Raw genomic sequence first — 20,723 nt, forward strand, 5'->3', positions numbered from 1 at the left:
CTTCCTCTTCCTTCCTGTAGCTACCACAGAGCCTGATAAAGATCTGTTTAGGAAAAGGACACACATGCAAAATTAAGCAGAAAATAACAGTCCCTCCTGATGTCCAGACAGAACTCATTAATATTTCTCTTAAAGAAAACTAATCATTTAATTTACTGATATTTCTATAATATCTTTTTAACACAATCTAAGTGGCACCCTTAGTTTCATTTAAATAGGAGAGAAATTCCAAACACAGAACTGGCAAATCCAAGACTATCAAGAAGAAAAGGAGCAGCTCCCCTGCCCCAATAAACAGCCCAGCACTAACAATCGAATGTGTCTACTACCTCAGGCAGGTCTTTTCTTCGTCTTCATCAGACATCTATCATAATGAAGTTCTCTATAATGGATTTTTGAGTGTCAGAGAGCCGAAGAGAAACATGAAAACCAAAGCATGAAAACATTTTCCTGACTACTCTCATGAAAGGGGGAAAAGCAGAGGGGCAAAGGGAGAGAAGCAAGGGAAATGGAGACAAGTGAAGTCTGCACCAACAAGGCCTTTAAAGACTTTACTGTCCTTTTGGTTTTATTATTTGATGCACTATTTAAAACCAGTCAGTTAGTATTGTATTTGCTACGTTGTTTTTCTTTTGTAATGCTGTACTTGACATGAAAGGAAAAACATTTTCACAGTTGGAAATGCAACCTTTCATCAACATAGATGCAGCCTGAATCAGCTTCAGAGTAGAAAGTAACATGTCAACGCTATGATGCATTTTAATAAAACCGAACAATATTCACTCTTTAAAAGAAGGTCTTAATATCAGTACATTGTAAATCCACAGACCATGGCTCACGAAATTGAACTTCCATATGCTGCATGATTATGCATCTTTTTTCTGTGTGTAAAAAGCCTTTTTAAGCTGTTATCTGACTACAGTAATTGCCACTTAAATTGATCCACGTCAACAAAACCTGGATCCCTGGAGATTCTCACCTAGAAGTCTGCTCATGGAAGGGGCTAACAGAATGCCTGTGCATCTGAGACTACTTCAGCATTTTCTCAAGCAGCCAGCTGCATGAATAGTTTTCCCCTCTCATTATTTAATACACTAAGGCAAGCTGCAACCCATTTGGCAGTCCTCCCTGAAGAAGTATCTGTGGAAATTTATTTGCTTTCCCCACCCCCTTTTCTAATGCAGTACCTAAAGATTGCAACACCTAAGGCTTGCCTAGAAGTTTTTGCACCATGTCTAGAATTTTAGCAAAAGTGGACAGCCCATTCTGTAAAATGGTTTTATTCTCCACCAAGGAAGGAAAGACACTGGTTTTAACACAGAACAGTTCTGCTGCATCACAAGAGTCAGAGTACTGCCAAAATGAACAGGATACAAAGAGAATGAAAAATCCACAAGACAATCCACAAGACGGTTTCTTTATGGTGCACATTACGTTACACCATCCTGGATGGGCACCAGCTCCTTCTTTGACCATCACTCAAAATCCTTCACAAAATAATTTTAAATCTTCCTCTAGGAGTCGTTAGTTTGAAAATGGGTAGAGGATGCAAACCAGTCTCCATAGTCTTGTATTTCAAGGGGAAGTAAAAAGATTTTTATGCAGTGGATGATATAAGGTAGCCAAGACATGGATCTGATGATTCCCCCAAAAGGGAAATTCCTAATGTCCATCATGTAAAAGTGCAGAGATTGCCTTTTCTGCAAACCCAGCTTAATAACAGGGACTGGAAGTCCACTGAAACACATCTGTAGTTAATGAAAGCTCTCTATTAACAGTGAAGGAAGAATTTAACTCAAAGCTTTTCTGTAGGACTTCTCAACTTCCCGCTCTACTTATAGCAGACTGTTGTGATACATTGTGACTTCACACAGTGGGTATTAAGTGAGTTAATTCAAAGGAGCTGAAACCTCATTGATCCTAATTGAAAGCAATACACCCAACCAAATAGTTTTCTACCCCATCTGCTCTGGCCTGCCACCAGCTATTCAATACAAGAGAATTAATAGTTTCAGATATTCTAACAGACCCAATAAAAGCACTCATTTAAGCAGGACTGCATTAACAAAGTGAAAAACCAAGGGCAAAATGGGTTCAAATGGAGCATTTTACTCCTAGTTGGCTTTAACAAAGCTGAATAATGCTTATTCTGACTTTTTATGTGCAAGACTTGATAAACTGAATGAGAAGGCACTCAATGATCAGTCAACGAGCATTGATGAATGGTCATTAGGACCCCCCCAATCTCAGGGAAGGCCATTCCACAAAGTGGCACACCAGCTTGAAAGGGCGGACTCACTAATGTCCAGATTTCCCCGCTTGCTTGTTCCACTTTCACTTTCAGACCACTGGCCACCAAATGAGGCTGACATATTGGAAAATAATCTTTTATGGGCGAGTGGTAAATAAAAATGGAGGCATTAGCGGGGCTTTCAAATTCAAATCTACTAGTTTTGTCAGCCCCAAAACGTTTTGATTTTCCACCCAGCTGGAAGCTATTAGTGTTTTCTTAAGGCATCCCACTGACAGGGCAAACCCACCTAATGTGTGAGCTGTGGAGCTGATGTGGGGGACAGGGGACAACCACTTCTGGATGCTTTCTTAACTTTGTTCAGTTGACTGTCCAACCACAGTACAAGTACAAGTAAAGGCAACACCTTCAGGAGAAGCTCAGTCATTTCTTGCTGCCCAAGTATCTCTGATTGCCTGGTGCAATGGCAGCCCACCTGAGCCTGTAATGGGACCCTCAGTGCAACTTTTTCCATTACACTGTACCTAGCCTCCCTTGGTTTTACTGCACTACCACAAAAGGCTCAATCTACTCAAGAAAGGCACTTTTCTGTAAACTTCTAATTCTTTCCTTGAAATGGAATTTAAATATTCCAATAAGATATGGGCTTATCTGTTAACAGAAGCTCTTTATGCACGCAACACAAAACATTCGCCAGATAACACTAAACATTTCCCTAAGCATTTCCTTATTGGCAAGGCTTTCTGGACTTCTGAAAAAAGACAAATGAGATATTTAAAACATACACTGTTCTGTAAAACATAAACTAATTGAGATTACCTACACAAATCAAACACTGAGCAGTTGAAAGGTAGTCACCAAGGTGGTAAGAAAATATTCTTCGTTGTCTAAGACAAACTGTTCGTGATGTTACCTCGAGTACTGGATTAAACTCACTGGAATTGAGAAAGCATTCATGGCTTTACGGTTAAGAAAACTCGTAAGTTATATCCATAATTCAACAATACTCCAGAAAGTATTTTAAATAATCTGTTAAGAAAAGGCAGCCTTGACAGTGCATTAAACTTAACAACCTAGAGTGCCTATTGCTTTTTGATCAAACCCCCCCCCCCCCCCCAAAATTAATTTTTGTTGAACACACAGAAATTCCAGTGACATTTTGGGTGCATTTCAGGTTTTAAAACAATGAAAATATGCATTCCAACCTAACATGAAAGAATAGTTCCATAAAAAATTAACTGACTCACAGTGGGAGGACAACATTCATACCTTAAAGAACGCATGAGCTTTTGCTCTCTATATATGTTTTAGTAAAAACACTCACATGGAAAAACTCACATATAAGTGTACCTGTCATGGGGTCTATTTCTTTCACTAGATCTAGGCTAAACAAGTTTTGCCTCACATTTTTATTAAATACTATATTTTCTAAAATGTGGGTAAATTAGAATTGACTGCTAATTTCTATCATCATTTGACTTCAAAGAAAATTACCACACCATCTGTGCATAGACACCACTCATGCACTTTAGAAAATTTGATATTGATTTGAAAATATTTCTGAAAGAAAAGACCAATGATGCTGTCTCACTAACAGAGAAAAAACACATTCAGTGTGACCTGGAGAGCCTGGAAGAGAATATCTGCTCCCGCTGAACTACAGCCATATTTTAAGATACAAAAAGAAGGGAAAAGGGTGGGGGCATGCAAGGAAGGGGGGCAATGAAGGAAAAACTGTTTCAAGCTATCAGTTGCTTTTTGACTTGAAGCTCAGGGTGTTTGTTCATTTAACATGGGTAGGGAAACTCCTCCTGCTGTAGTATATTAACCCAAGTTTTGACCTCTAATCGATGTCTATTCAATGTATAGGATCTTCATAATAAACATAATGTAGAGCATATTTGTGTGAAAGTGTATCTACCACTAGCCATAAATTTGAGCCTTGCATTTTTCTCTGTAACATGTCAATATTTGTGACACTAACTAAACATACTTTATTCATTTGACAAGGATTGTTACATTATATTGAAAACTTTTGTTTCAATGTCACCACCTCCCAGTTTTGACTGATGGCGAGTTAGTTTTGTTAAAATGCACAGGGTGATAGCGTATGCTCCAGTGAACTTTCCCTCCTCTCAGCACCAGAGACAAAAACCTGCAGCTCTGCTCTGTGCTGGCAGCCATCTGGCCAGCTTTCTCTCAATGCCTGCCCCATACCACACTGCAGGCAAAATTTCAGGGCTCTAGAGCTCTGTGGAGCTATTCATGACATACCAATTTCACATTTTCTGCTTGTATGCTTGCAACAATAAATGCTAATGAGGACTATGAATGACATTTTTAAAGACAATAAAAAGGTCTCCAAATCCCTTGCATATGGAGACACTATTTTCTAAACTTCACCTTCTGTTAGGGAGCCATTACACTCTAAAGGAAAAAAATAACCTAAGGAGAACAATGAGATGATCAAAGCATAACCGAGTCCTTAAGAATTCCAAAGAAAACAATGTTTGCAAAGCTAGCTTAATGACAGACAGATTTTATGCTGATGTACAGCACTAACACTTAAGCATAGTAACTCTCTTTTTCAATAACACTGCTACTTCTCATCGACGGGCTCAGAACTGGGGAGGGGGGGGTCATAGCAAATCCTCCCTTTCACTGATCACATGTAACTCTACAAGCCACAGACTTGGACTCAGCAATTACTAATCTCTAGATGAGTCCAAGAATACTCTAAATAAGCCCCAGAATAAACTGTAATTACTAATGGATTTGGAATGCTACACTTTCATAGACATCTCTGTGCTGACAAAGTGTGGCCAAGACAAATATCAAATTATACTTTCCACAAATTTGCCTATTGCAATGCCATTGCTAAGAGAAAGAAACGAGAAAAGGGAAAAGAGAAAAAAAAGAAAAGAAAGAAAGAAAGGAAGGAAGGAAGGAAGGAAGGAAGGAAGGAAGGAAGGAAGAAAGAAAGAAAGAAAGAAAGAAAGAAAGAAAGAAAGAAAGAAAGAAAGAAAGAAAGAAGTTGCCTTTACTCTGAGAAATGCCTTTTATATTAAAGACAAATTCCCATTAGGAAGATTAAAAACACTTCCAGGAAAATCCACCAGGTGGAGCAAATACACAGCATTACAAAACATTTATTTATGCTCGTACTGCCATTTTCAACAGGGTGAAAATGGTTTATATGCAAATATTCTTACCTATTGACCTCCCTTCTTCACCCTTTTGTCATATATTGATCAACTTGTATTTATTTACTACATTTATAATGGTACAAAAACTTTTTTCAAAGGGGCCTTCACACAAAGCTATTGTTCCTGATGAGCTCAATATGAATTTGCAAACCACAACAGTCATCAGAAATATAAGGGAAATTAAAGTATTGTATTTTTCAACATTTTTTTTCAACAGTATAATGATGTGGTTGTGCTAGTAAAACAAACTGACCAGTTTTCAGAAAATAATGCTTATTCTCACATCAGTTAGCAAAATCTTTGCACTGGCCTCCACTGTAATAGGCTGGAAACCTGGCTATTCAGCATGTCTGGTTATGTTTTTATACACACAGTAGTGCCCATAACATCACAGCACTGCCATTGGACAGCATGGTGTTGTTTACTATTAATGCTTTATTTTAGGATGACATCTGTCAACTACTGAGTAATTTCAAGAGGGCAAGTCAATGAGGATTGTAAATAAATGTTTCAGCATATCTAGGACAGCTAAGTATTATTTCCCCATTTAAATTATTTGCTTTCCAGAGCCAGGTGAGAAAGTCACCTTAAAATCAAGTATTTTCTGTTTCCCTAATGCATCAGAGGCAGGAGGGGCAGATTTTTACATGAAGAGAACTAAGTCCAAACAGAACAGTGGTTCTTTTATGGATGAGTTTTCTCACAGTTATAATAGGACAACCCACTGGCAGACACTGTAATTGTTAAAATGCCAGGCAGTATTACGAAATGAACTGCTCTAATGCAGTTCAGCATCTGGAAACACACCAGAATCAGTACACAAACTCATTCAACCCTTGATGATAGAAAGGCATTATCGTTTGTAAGTGACAAAAGGAAGGTGCTGATTTTAGTCAAATATTTTTCTTCCCATTGTTTCCTTAGTTATACCTTCCATCCCATTTTTCTCTCACTTTTCTAATCACTGTCCTCTGTTTTCTCTCGGGCACCAGATCTACTCCTAAATTCATGAGTCTGGGGCCACCTTCTCACTCTACTACACATCTCTCTTCTCCAACTCACTACAGGACCTGCCTCTGCTCCAGCTGCCTTGGACAGTTATCCTCTCCCACCTCCACAAACCTTGACAGCTAAAAGAAGATCCAGAATTCCAAGGTGTGAGTAAAATATTACCCTCGTACCCTCAATTAGCACACAAATTGAATAGCAACAATCAGCACTCTAACACTGTGGGGGAAAAACACCTGTGCCAGTTAGGTTTCCATTACAAAACTAAGCTAGAATGGTATTCACTTAAAGTGCTATTGAAGGAGCACATCAAGCTCGCTGCAAGCACCATGTGTTGTCCTAATCTCTGTGCTTCTAGTCTGACCCAGATGAATCCCATCATAGCTAAAAAAATTAAAATACAAAATATTTGTTTATTTAGGAACTGGGAGGATCTTTGAGGAACACAGGCCTCTAAATATAATTTCACTCTATCTAATGGTTTTGTACTCCACATGGTGCTTCATTGTAGCCATTCAGAAGAGAAGCAGAAAAAGACAGAAGTGATTATGAAGTGGAATTTCATACCAAGAACAAATTACACCACTTTACACTAGAAGAATATCTGCAAAGAGAAGCAGTAAATGTTTGGGCATAATGCAAGATGCCAGTTTTAATAAAGCCCAAACCATCTTGGGATCTATTATGTGCAAGAACTTTCCTTAAGCAAGATTATCACAGCAGAGGCTTTTGGAGATGGCCAAGATAAATATTTTTTCAAAGAGAATGCTGATTTAAAACCATTATCACCAAGGAATTTTTGAGTGGCAACCCTGGTGTAAAGGCTGTTATTTTCAAAGAGGCTCTAGACACCCAATGGGTAGGAGGAAAGACAATGTGGTTGTTGTCACCACACATCCATGGAGAACTTTTCATTTAATGGACTGCTGGTTGAGGCAGGCAATAGTTGGCTAAAGGTCATGGACAGTTCACTGGATTATGAACTCTTAAAAAAAAAATAAAAGGCAATTAAAACACTAGAAAAGAGGGACACAACTTAGATAACCTGTAAAGGTTCAACTAACAGACAGTGCTTTCATAGAGACACATAATTTTCCTCATATATACAAACCCTGAACATATGTAATGTTCCATTCAAGAACACGAGACTGACCGCAATTCATAAACCATCTTTTTTTTCATCTTACAAATACATTCAATGCTTATTTAAATTATGGCTTCTTTACAATGTGACAGGACAGACATTTAAAACTACATGTCTAAGTAATCCACTTTTACTTAAAGGCACCTTTACACCAGAGTAACCAAGGGAGTTTATACTGAAGAAAGGGGCTGATTCTAAAGATGAAGGATTATTGTACATATTTAAGAGTTCATTAGAACACCATTATCAATCTGATAACACTGTTACAGCTCTTTTGTTGCACCATCTCCTGAAAATGCTTTTCAGATGGGGGATTAGTGGCACAATAGATGACAATGACTCTGGACCACCTGCACTGTAGCTGACTCCTTCTGTGACAGCATATGCACACTGAAAGCTACCTTCCTCACTCAAGGGTCCCCAAAATCCTTACCTGCAATGTTTGCATGCAAGAAGAAAAGTATGCCTTTACATTTGTATTACAATTTTCCAATTAAAGATTAGCAGGGAAAATCTAACTGCTCAAAAGATTTCAATCTCGCGTACGAAGCACCCAAAATCTCTAGCACATTAATATGTATGCTGAGCCTGTGGGTATAACTCTACAGAATGGACCAAAAGCCTTCAGCATGAAAGGAAATGAAACTTTAGTTAATTTCCAGCTCTCCATCTCTCCTCCTGCAACCACAAGTATCTTTCTTGGACTAGCTTCTGCCCACAACAATAAAAGGCAATAGTCACATGCTACACTCACTTCTGCTGAAGCCCTTATTAATTATGCTGCCTCCCTCTACTACTTGTACCCAGTGATTTTAAGTTCTACCAGCACAACTATTAACACCACTATGTTATGAAGTACCGAGATTGTACAAATAAGTGTAATATTCTTCAGTCATCATTCAAACAAGAAGTCGTACTTTAATTCTTCACACATACACATTAAAAAAGCCAAAACAAAACCAAACCAAAAACAAACTAACAAAACAAAAGCAGACAAAAAACTAAATCAAACCAAACCAAACCAAACAAATAAACAAACCCCAAAACAACCAAACACCTATCCAAGCCCTTTGCCCATGTAAACATACAGTATCTTTTAGCTATTGGGAGGAGCTTTACATCCTAAAGTAACACTATCCATCTGTGGACCCAATACTGAACGCTGCCTGTGACCTCTGTAAGGAGGGACTAAAACTGACCCTATCCCAACATTTTAAGATTCAACACCAGACTTTTAAACATCTAAGAAAATCACATGGATAATGAGAATGGAAGCATTGATAGCTGCCATTACTGTTTTAATGGGCCAGAAACAAATACTAGCTTGGTTTGAATCCAGGGGACAAAGAAAAATAATGCTGCCAAGCATGCTTAAAATGACAAACTTAATATGCCAAGCATGATGATTATATAAATGAGAACTATGAAAAAACATACCATTTTCAAAAGTTTAACTCTTGCATAGAACAAAATCCACCTCAAAAAATTTGTTCCTCAGAAGATTTGATTTCTGAAAATAAGAGATCAAGCAAGAGAAAAAAGAATCAAATAAATGAAAAAAGACGCAAATTCAGAAGAAAAAGGGTTAATGTTTTGTTTCAGTCAGTGTTATACCAATGCCAGAATTACAAGGGAAAGACTAAAAAGAGCCAATTTTTTTTTCTTTATTATTATTAAAAAGAAAAAAATCATGCCTATCTGTCACAGGGTTGTCCGGGCTGGAAGAACCGGCAGGAACCTCAAATTCCTGACCAAACCCTCTTCCACACAATGCCTCCTGAATGGAAGGAACCGAGGCCCGGCAGAGATAGCCCCCTGTCAGGAACCAGCCCTGACGTTTGCGGACAGACGGGGCTGGCCTCGCAGGATGTCAGAGCAGCAAACTGCTGATCGAGATACTGGGTTTTCACACACTCCCAGCCTGGATGTTTTGCTCTTCAGGTAATTAAACAAGGAAACGGGGCTGATGTGTACGAGTCTGACCCCTGCGCCGCGGCTCCGCGGTTCTGCACATCAACTTCCGCACCAGCCGCCCCAAGCAGCGGCAGAGCCTTCTCCTGCTGCTCCTGCCTCCCCCGACACCAGGCTCCACAGCAAATCCTCCTGGAAATATCTGCTGCTATTCCCTCCCTCCCCCAACCCCAGTTTACGAAGGGCTACATGATTTGCTCTGTTCCACACACCTTGATTTCTCATTTAAAAAAAAAGAAGGGGAAAAAAAATGAAAGAAATGGGTACTTGGGTGTAGCTGTTCTTCAGCCTGCCATTCAAAATATTAAATTTACTGGGGGGAGGGGATGAACAGACAGAAAGATGAGGCAAGGGACTCCCAAATTAATGTTTAGTTTAAGGTCATTACTTAAAAAGATCCTGAAACATATTGCCAATTTGTCCAGCCAACAGCCAGACATGCACTTATTTAGAAATAAAATTATTCTGATTTAAGCATTATTGAATAGTCTTTGTCTTACAAGAGGACATAAATCATAGACCGAGGCATTAGAAAAATAGACCAGTGTTTTCTCTCTCTTTTTCCCTAAATTTCAGAAATGGGAAAGGGCAGGTGTTGCCACCTATACTTGGCAGAAAACCCTACACAGGGCTGCTCTGTGACTGACCCAGTTTCTATGCTCTTTAAAGGCTATTTAAACAAAAATTATTTTTAAAAAAGGTAACACATTCCTGCTTCTTTCTGAAAAATCCACAGAATAGAATATTGGCTGAAAAGAGAAGAGCCCAGAAGAAAGAGGAGTACAAAAGCATGCCTGCTTGTCTGTGTTCAACACAAAGAACATTAAATGAAAACAACTGGCATGTTGCCAAATTCCTATACAGGCAAAGAGATTCAAATAAATTGATTTCACGCATCACACTGACCTGGGATCAGTGAGCAGTGGTACAATACACTTGCTGCTCCATGTGGGGCAAAGCCCATTAATGTTATCAGAGACACATTACATTGAGGGGGAGCAGGGAGGGGGGGCACAGAGAGGGAACCCAAACTCTGCAAATTCAGGGGGAAAAAAATCACTTTGAAGAAGCAACTTGAACTGGAGTACTTGGTTTCAGTTTACTAATAAATATATCATATTGCAAGAGCTTGTCCTCTGCTCACCTCAAAGGTTTCAAAGACCATATTTTCAAATTAAAATAAATACTAATGTCAAACACACACATTCTCCTTACAGTCTACTTTTAACACAGTTGTTCTGAAACTCACTTATTCTCTGTAAATTTCCTCCCTTCCCCATCCGCTAGTATTTTATATAGATTATGGGTTATTTTCTTTGTACTTCAAAAGCTGGATTTTTGCCCAGGATTCTCTTACTGGCTCAGAAAGCAAGCTGGAGAAATTGGCCATGCTCTCAACTGGCCCAAATCAACCTGACCTAGAGAGAAAAACGCTTTATTTACAAGGTAGCACCAAGCAGGGCACCAGTGTCCTTTGCAGGTCACCCACATATGCTCCCACATACCAGGGAGCTGTCTCCAAAGCAGTATTTCAAATTTCACTTTCTTACTAATGTGAAGTAACTCATATTTGCCGTGGAGTCTCTCCTTGTCATCCTGGCTTTGTTTTTCATTAAGCTCTCTCACACTCCAATCAAGAGCAATGCCAGCAAGCCACAGGTGTGCACCACATGAACAGATGAAATTCTGATTGGAAGTACAATTCTCTGTCTGTAATACAGTTGCATACTCTTTTGCATCTGTGGTATGTTTGAAGGGGACTTTATTATTTCCATTGTACTCCTTAAGATACATTGGTAAGCAAACAATTGTTTTGAAGATAAAAAAGGAAGCCAAGAGAAGATGACTTTGCAATAGCAAAACAAAGATGAGGATGCTTGAAAGGGGTCACATCAGCAGAAGTAGTCATTGCTACAAGAGGCCATTGCTTCAAGGAGGCAATAAACTCAAAACACCTTTTTTTTTTTTTTTTTTTTTTTTTGCATTTTACTCCATTTAGGCTCCAAATAGCAAGTCAAATCTTGGGTACAGTAAAGTCCATATTAAGTTAAGCTCAGTGTTGGCTTCATCTCTAATTATTTAAAACTGAAATTTAAAACAAAAAATCATTGAAAATGTGGAGCTTCTTAGCCATTTAAGACTAAAATTTCTGAGCATGTCACAAATACATCCAGATGTAGACACCTCATCCAGTCACCTCGATTCAAGTAAATGTCAAAATGGGAATGGCCAAAGATCTAAGAACTGTTAACCACCACTGATCACTCTCTAAGAGCTACAAAGCAGTTTTGAATTCTTCATTATCAAGGTGAAAACTATACAATATTGTTAACTCTGTAAGAGGCGTCACAGAGAGATGTGTTTATTTAGGTATAAGGCTACAACTGATAGAACTGCACAGTGAAGGGAATCATCCAGCACACAGCAACCTCACCGTGGCAGAGATGTGCCTGCGCCCAGGCAATACAGAGAGCACAACCCCCACAAGAGTGAACAGGAGGGACAAGGTGCTGTTCCCTCCCTATTATGAACACTTCAGCAACCATCAGATCAGTTGGACTTTACAGAGATGATGTGAATTTTAGTCATATTAATTCCCTTTCTTTAAATTAATGGTATTAGAAAATAAGCCCTTTTCCCAAGTTGTAGGAAATTTCCATTATCCTGCACGTGCTCTGACAGCAATAAACCACAATAAACTTCCCATTAGTATGCCAGCACTGCATGCTTCAGGCATGACATCTTTACTTTTACATTTATTTATTTTTTAAATCCTTTATGAAGACCCATATGGCAAAAGAAACCAACCAACAGCCACCTGTATAGGCTACATGCGCTTTGAAAAACAAGACTGTAGATAGTAAAAAGAAGAAATTAGTCAGAAGCTATACACTGCTAAATAACCAAAATCCAAGCATAAGAAGAAACCATGCTAAGATCAGAAACCCTGCAGATTCATTCTCTTCCAGTGCTGCCTGAGTACATGAAGGTCCCATAAAAGCATTTATTTGTTTTAAACTGAGCTAGGAACTCAAGTTAGAATGCAACTTCATTGTTATTAGGATTTAATTTTTTTAAAGTATGGCCACACTGGTGCACAAAACCTCAGGCCTAGCCCTTGCCACAAGGTGACGTGCTGAGGCTCCCACTGGCTCTTTCAGCTGCTCTCCATCTCTCTACACCCACAGGCAGAGCAGCACGGTGTCTCAGGTGGGAAAACAAGTAATATGATCAAGGCTGAGCTACCTTTAAAACTATCCAGGGCAAAGCCAAGAGTACTCAGACACCATTCATCTTATTTTGGTACCATACTCTATCATTATGTCAGGAGCCAATATGGTCCAACACTGAGAAAAAAAATTGTCCAAGTGTTGGAAAGCACTTAAAATCAGTTTAGCAGTTGCTTGCCATCCAGACACACACCATTTTAGAAGAAAAAATGTAGTTACAGTAAAGACAGGAATGACTGTCATAGGACATCTAGAAATTTTGTCCAGCAACAGCAGATTTACTTTTCTAGTATGGTAAGAATCTTAGCACACAAGAAGCAGAAATATCCATTCTCATTATTATCTCAATCAAATTTACCACAGATTCCCAGCGTGTTGCAATGAGTTTACCAGAGGATTCCACTAAATTACAAAGAACCATTTTTCCAATTTACAACTGTCTCTTAACCAGGCTGCAAATGCTATTCCGATTCAGAGTTCAAAAACTGAAAGTCACTATTTCCATAACCCAGCCTAGTAATATTGACGTGACACACAAAGAGCAACTATGTCATTAAAAACACAAAAATAACCCCAAAGTTAAAAATTTCACATATACGTATTTAAGATTTTAGAAAAGTCAAGACTGATGTGTTTTATTAGCATGGCAGTACTCTTTTCTCACTTGTATTAAACGAGGACAGCACCTTCATTGATTTAGGCAGACTCTTTGGAGCTAAAGGGAAAGATTTCTTTTTCAATTACAGTTTACAAGGCAAGGTACAGTCATATACACACGAATAACTTCTACAAGGTATGCACATTATAAAATCAAATATTTTTCTGTTCCTTACCTTGACAAAATTCAAAGTTCCCTTTTTTCCGGCAGTCACCTATCACTAAACTCAGTGCTCTCCAAGTGTTTCTTTTGACAGATATCATTCTCCACCAATCGCTGTGCTAATTTCCTCTTTCCTTTTCTGACTGGGACAGATACTATGTTCACCAGCCCAGAGATCAATCTTTTCTATTGACAACAACAAATGAAAAAAAAAAAAAAAAGGCATATATCACAGCCAGTTTGAAGCACCACACCCCTTCATTTACTTGATAATAGTAGCCTTAAATAAAAAGGTAAGACAGAAATATTATTCTAAACCAAGTAACCACATTTTCTTAGCTAATATAAGGTAGTACTTTAAAACTGTATTAATTCTTCAACAAAGGTAGTTTCATAATTCGCTCAGTTGCTCAGTTAGAACAGCTGACATACAGAAGGCAACAAATTAAGGGCAGCCTCTATTCTACCCATTAGTTAATTCTGTAAAAATGTTTGGGTTTAAATACATTCACATAATATAAAATATTACATACTTTACCTGGTTCAACAGAAGCTCTAGAGAACCATTTATTAAATCAAAATGTTTACTAAAAATAGAGATCTTCCAATTTACACATCACTAATACGAAATTGGATTTGTAAGTTGTAACAGCAAACACATTTAAAGAAAGGCAGATCAAAAAGCTATTGATACATTTACAAATCATCTTCCCACTTTTGAAAAGGCAATTTCTCTCCCACTCTAACACCTAAAAAACCTGTTTATTTGGGTTACACAAATACTCTGCCATTTGTATAAGTCTGTATCACAGTGTTGTCAGTTTTTCCAAGGCATTAATATGCTTTTCAGGGGTTCATAATTATGTGAAGACAGAAAGTTTTTTCAGAGCCAAGCACACACAGTTACGTACATGCTTCAATCTGCAATGACTGTTCAAGTATTTTGGGACATCAAGTTAAGCATGCACAAGGATCCGGCCACAGCTCATGCACCTAACCCAGAATCCAGCCTCAACCCTCTCCTGCACTAGATCTTTCTGCAAAAAAATGCATTGCTCAAGGGCATTTGCAAAAGATCACATTTGTGTTTGTGCTAGAAATTGCAATCTTTCCCACAAACAAGCACCCTTCTCAAAGCAAAACAAACCTTCCCAAGTTAAAATTAAGGTTACAGAACAAAGGAGTTCACCAAAGCCCTTTCTTTCTTTCCAGCAGTCGTGGTCGGGCATTTCCCCACAGTCCTAAGAGAAGCCAAAATTCCACTGATTTCAGTGAAAACAAGTGGTAAGGACTGCAGGACTCTACCCAGAATCTGGCAACTGTGGAGCTCTCAAAGTGACACAACTGCCTCTGGCATTTGGAAAATAACCTCCAAAATGTGGTTAGGACTCCACAACTTGGGTACAATAACTACTTTAATAAAATTATTTCTATTTTGTATGTAATTCTATATTTGTCACAATGTTTGTACATAGGCAATAAATTTACCTTTCAGTTGTGCCCCTAGCATGAATTGTGTACTTTTCAATTGCCCAGACTTTTGCGTAACACTTTAAATTTCCATAAATGCACACAGCATTCTCTGAATTATTGTTTGATCTGATTTTTATGGTCATAAAACCATAAACCCTACCAAAACTGAAAAATTCTCCACTGACCAAGTGGCCCTATTAATTTCACTGAGATTGATTAAACATTAAGTTTTCTACCAAGTCACAATAGCACAATCTGGCTGAAATACTGTCTTACAGTGGAATACATCATATTTTGGATTCAGAGGTACACATTTGTAAAGATATATTCATGTTTTGCTAACCTTTTCTAATTTGGCCACTAGAAACAATTATAGTCAAATATGTTTAACTATGTAATATATAAAAATTCAGTATTTCTGCCGAATAGCATACTCATTTTCCATAGCTGGTAAAAGAGTCTAAACATCTTACTGTAAAAAAGTTCTTATTAAAAAAAAAAAAAAAAATCTGTCATCCACTTTACAATGAAGACATCACTTCAATTTGCTACTCTTCCTTTGTTTTGGGCACATGTTCATTTTTTCTGTTTGCCACATTTTCCAAAGTGATGGATGCATTTTGCTGTACCCATTCTACACTAATCTCCTTCTTTAAATGTATTTTTGCTTCCTGAATTGCAAACTGCTGCTGTTGTTCGAATGTACATGCAAAACTGTCTAATGTCTGAACTTCAGTGAAAGCAGAATGCCTCAAACAATTTGTAGTCTTACATGAGTGTTATAAAAAAGGATCAACATGTTGTATTACCATGGAAATTCTGAAAAACATACTTTCCCAAACAAATATTACTTTTTCTCAATGGTATGAAGTAATGAAAACCACATGTGTAAATCTGCGATCCGTGCAGTAGTTCAAGCTGCAGCTAATAGAAAATACAGAGAGTGAACTCTGCCATATAAAGGATTCTTGTTACAGAAATATAATGTGAAAACCAGATGCAGACAGAAAACCTTAATCACAGATGGGAATGTAATCACTGGCATACAGAACACTTTTTTGATCAATCTCAACCATATGAGAAATGTATTTATTTTCTAAGGAATGCAATAACTCTAGAGAGTCTTCTATTTGAATTCAGTTAACCTCATATTCACAGTGCTTTTATCTTATATGTGTAGAGAAAGGGGATATAACCTGAGCCAAGACTTTTAGAAGAGCCATCGGCCCTGGCAAATCATGCTTGTATCAGCTTATCTTTCAAGGAATTAATAGGATGTAAAGACTACAAATATCAGGATCAACCTCAAATGAAATGAACCATTATTGTACTTCCTAGTTACTGCCAGAAATCCCTTCATCACCTAAGCACTTCCCCAGTTAAATCTTCCCTTTAATATGCGGTTCTTCAAAAATATAATGCTAAGAGCAAGCACACTGTCACACTGAAGTTTTGTGAATCAAAACTGGAGATGTACAGAAAAGAATCTCTCTCTATAAAAGCTGAAGAGTCATCAGTTCAAAAACAAGTTTACCTGGGGCTTCCTCCTAACTGCTGGAAGTCCCTCCACCCACACAGCCCCCGGGGGTTAGCAGGAAACAAAGGAGCACAGAGCTGGGCAGCTATCCAGCTGCATCAAGTGTCTAAACTGCCTTCTACCAACTCTACCAAAGCAGGACCAAGTTACTCCTTGGTGAAAAGTCGGTTTTCACTGCTGGTGACATTACTATTACAGTAGTAGTAAATGCATCATATAAAATAGGGACTGATATCTCAAACTGCAATTAAAAAAAAAAAAAAAGAACAACATACAAAACCAAAAGCCCCAACTTGTACTAGGAAATAAAACTTAAGAAAGAAAAGGCATTCAGAGATGAGGCCTCCAGGGTGATGGTACCAGCAGTGGCAGTTTTATTTCCCGGCAGCCCCCGATCCCTACTGCACGCACCTCCTGGATGTACCCAGTCTACCCAAGAATACACAGCACTGCCTGACTGTCACAGTTCACAACTGAGCTTATTAAGGTAACCTAAAGTTGGTATAAATTTATTTAATAGCATAATTAAGTAACATAAACCACAATGATTTGGTAGCTGTTACACTGAGGCAGAGAGGGAAGGACAGAAACCCTTTGACAGGCACAGGGTAAGCAGATTCTCCCTCTCTGCTAGAGCCCCCAAGTCCATTTGTCATCATCTCTTTCGGTGCCTGCAGTAAGAGGACACAGTCACTTCAGTACCCTACCACAAGGCTCCCAGAAATAGGACATCACAGGTGTCCATCAGATTAACTCTGCTGAAATACCTGTAAAAATGTTTTCTTAATTGAATGCCTGTAATGCTAGGTAAATTTTGAAGTCTGCTACTTGTTTTTTTCCTTCCATGTTAACAACTACCAAATCATTTGATAAAAAAACTGATTCCACCAGTGCAACAAAGCAGTTTTAAAAGCATCTTGTCTCTTCTGAGACTTAACTTTAAATTTCTGAGACTGCAGCCCTAAAAGATATCGCAGAAGTCAACATTTAACACAAAAGTAATGTGGGATGGATATGCTTGTCTTATTTCTAAACAAGCATGCCTAGATTAATAATAAACTTTGGCCAGATACCTATTTTCATTTGTATGTTTTTCATATAGCATCATCATCATGTGTGTGTGTAGAGTGCTAAAAATGGAATGAAATCTTCCAGCTGAAAACAGTTCCACGTGACAAAACAGAGAGGGATCCTGAAAACCCCTGCTTCATGTCATGTGCGAGTGTGTGCGCCTGTGTCTGTTTTTTTTTTCCTCTCATCTAATTTCATCTGCGAGAGACTGTCCCTAGAGGACAAGACAAGAGAGAACCAATTATATCCAGCAGTTGGTTTCTCCAAAATGAAGGCATCTGTTCCATGCCAACGACTTCCACACGGAAGAAAAACAGAACTTTGAAGGCATCTGCGTTCATGGTTGACAGTTGCAGATCTTAGGGTCTACTGTAATTGCCCAGCTGCAAACATGATTTGGTTGCTGCTGTTGTCAGCTGATCTCCTTGCACTGAAAAGAAGGGAGCTTAAATAGCAAATAGCTGGATAAAAATCAGATATTCTTCCACAATACTGACACCTTTTCCCTTCTGAAGGAGGTATTTTTCCTGGTACAATGCGTTTGATGGAAGTAAATTGCAAAATGGTTCTTAAACTAACATTTTACAAAATATTCTACTTTAAAATGCTATTCTTTAAATAATGTACCAGTCCAAGCACAATGTGTTCATTATCTGCTAGCATTTCAGGCTGGTATTTTCTAAAAGTGATTCAGAAACCAGTGTGATTCACCAAGCACATAATCCTGCAGCCCACCTTATTTAGTCAAGTAGTCTCAGTAATATCAAGAGTACACCTGAAGAGAAGCTCAGAGTTTTCACCCCAAATGCATATGGCAAATAAATAACTAGTATATTTATTGCTTAACTCACATCACTTCCTACGTGAGTGAATAATTTCCAAAAGACACTTTATAGAAACATTACCAGTAATTCAAAATCTGGCTTACAGCGCTGGGTGCTACATTTGCAGTGAGATATTCAGCAATGCTGAGCACCTTCACTGCTAAAAAAATCAAGCAAGCTCTTAAAAAGAAGCTCATATAAAGTAGCAAGACCCTAACTGATTTTCCAAAGCACAGGACTCAGTGCCATTTAGAGATCCATGACTACTGATGGTGTAGTTGTAACAAAGACAATTAAAACTGGCCTACGCAGAAAATACAGTGACATTCTCCATCCTCGACTCACCAGATAAAAGTGGATCATAGTTTCCAGAAATATTTCATGCACCTCTTGAATTTTTGCAGTTTGCTTACCTAGGACTTTTTATTAATATCTTGAAAGAAGGAAAACAGTATATGATAGCGAAATAATTTTTTTTAATATAATTCTTTGTTATTCTGCTGGATTCCAGCTGCAACCCCAAACATACTCTGCAACAACAGCATTCTGCCCTCTCAGCCAAGTAGCCACTCAGCTTAAAAAGGACAGTAAGGATTCCCAGACAGTCTCCCTTGCTTGGCACATACCTCAAATTATTATGAATGCCTGAAGTAGTGAACCTGGGGGGACACAGTAGGCCTGACACTTCCTGACCACTTCTAAATTCCCTCCAGGAAGGACAAGAGTTGGGAGTGAGGACAATTAACAAAGCCACCTGTTTCCTGTGACCTCCTAAGGGGCAGACATGGCCACTGATGACTTGCTCTGGCAATGTCACTGAGGTCCTGCCCATCCTTCTCTTCCCAGAGAAGCCATGGAATAATAAAAACAATCCTGTCCAATAATACCTCTGTAAGAGGTAGTGAAATTTAGGCCTGGACTTAAAAACAAATGAAGAAACAAACAAACAAAAAAAGAAAATTAACATCAGAATATCTCCAGGTGAAGAGGGTGGGACCAATAAATCCCAGAATGTGGAAGGAAAATTACACATTGAATCCCCCCCTTCTAACTACTGACGCTGGTATTTACTGTAGCTGTGAACTTCTCTGGAAGAAGTCTGGAACTGGCTTAAACACAATTTAAAACAGATCTTGGGATACACAAGTTGAGAATCCTGGCCCAATGGACTCAATAGAAATCTGCAAGCATTATTATGGAAGGAATAGGCTTTTTCTCTCCTTTATATGGAAATCTTGTCAGTAAGTCTGTGATTTACAATTCAAAAAGAATGCCCTTGCTTTACACTGAGACCTGATCTAGTCCATTTTATTAGGAAGAGATCTAGCCCTAAGTCTGAGAACCAACTTTAAAAGAGTATTGTCAAGATCACAGACGTGAGATGGGAGCACAGAAATCCTGAAGGTCCAGCTCCTCAAACTGGCATTTTAACTAAAGAAACACTGTCTTCAGTGAGAACTAGGTATGGGAGTACCATGTAAGATCTGAGCTCCAGTATTTAATTCAACGTTTGCAAGCTCTGCTGAACCATGGAGTTGCATTAATTTATCATGGTGCACATGAAATGTGCACAACATTCAGAAACTACCTTGGGCTATTCAGTTCCGTAGGATGGTTTCCTTGTCCACCTGTAGCATGCTCTAATACAGGTTGCAGCCTGCTTTTCCAGCATTAAGTGGTTTGCCATCAAGCTTTAAAATAATAAATAGTAGAGTCATGAAACAGGTTTTGCTTAATGGTTCCTGGAACCCAGTGACTTCACTCACTAAAACACTTCCTATAACATTACCCTTAAATACTTTTAGCAATGTCACCACTAAAATAAAATAAAAAATCATCCTGGCAGTACCATCCATTGACAGCACACCCATAGGTGCCATTATTCCCACACTTGTTGGCAGCTTTTTCTGGCACCATTATGCTTTAATGGCTCTGGCAACAAACCCCACCTGGATTTCACTGGAAGCACTCCTTTGGAGCAGTCTTCCCAAATATCCTTTGCAGCATTCTGTCTCCTCTGTTGCACCCTAATCGTTCCATTTTCTGGCAATAGCCTCACCCTCTCGCTGTCACAGCCTGAGCTGGTCTTGGGGAGTTCTCTTCCTGAACTTGTCTAATGCATGTGTGATTCAATGTTAGGATGCATTTTCCAAGAAGATTTCAGGACAATATCTTAGCTGCTCAGGAT

The 20,723-nt window shown here is 38.6% G+C and overlaps 1 protein-coding gene across 5 annotated transcripts in view; it reads right to left on the reverse strand.

The window, feature by feature from the left end:
* RUNX1T1 (RUNX1 partner transcriptional co-repressor 1) overlaps positions 1-20,723 on the reverse strand; it is a 114,094-nt gene that overhangs the window by 80,162 nt on the left and 13,209 nt on the right. For 3 of the 5 annotated variants that reach the window (XM_041412575.1, XM_041412571.1, XM_041412572.1), the window contains one exon: positions 13,644-13,816. The exons of 1 other annotated variant lie outside the window; for it this stretch is intronic. In XM_041412575.1, the coding sequence (XP_041268509.1) occupies positions 13,644-13,731 (88 nt within the window). In that variant the 5' untranslated portion in view covers positions 13,732-13,816. Of the gene's footprint in view, positions 1-9,046; positions 9,120-13,643; positions 13,817-20,723 lie in introns of all 5 variants that reach the window. One more of the 5 variants, XM_041412574.1, reaches the window with a different exon arrangement.

Source organism: Onychostruthus taczanowskii, unplaced genomic scaffold, assembly GCF_017590055.1.
Source record: "Onychostruthus taczanowskii isolate IOZ18803 unplaced genomic scaffold, ASM1759005v1 scaffold4, whole genome shotgun sequence".
Lineage (NCBI taxonomy): Eukaryota > Metazoa > Chordata > Aves > Passeriformes > Passeridae > Onychostruthus > Onychostruthus taczanowskii.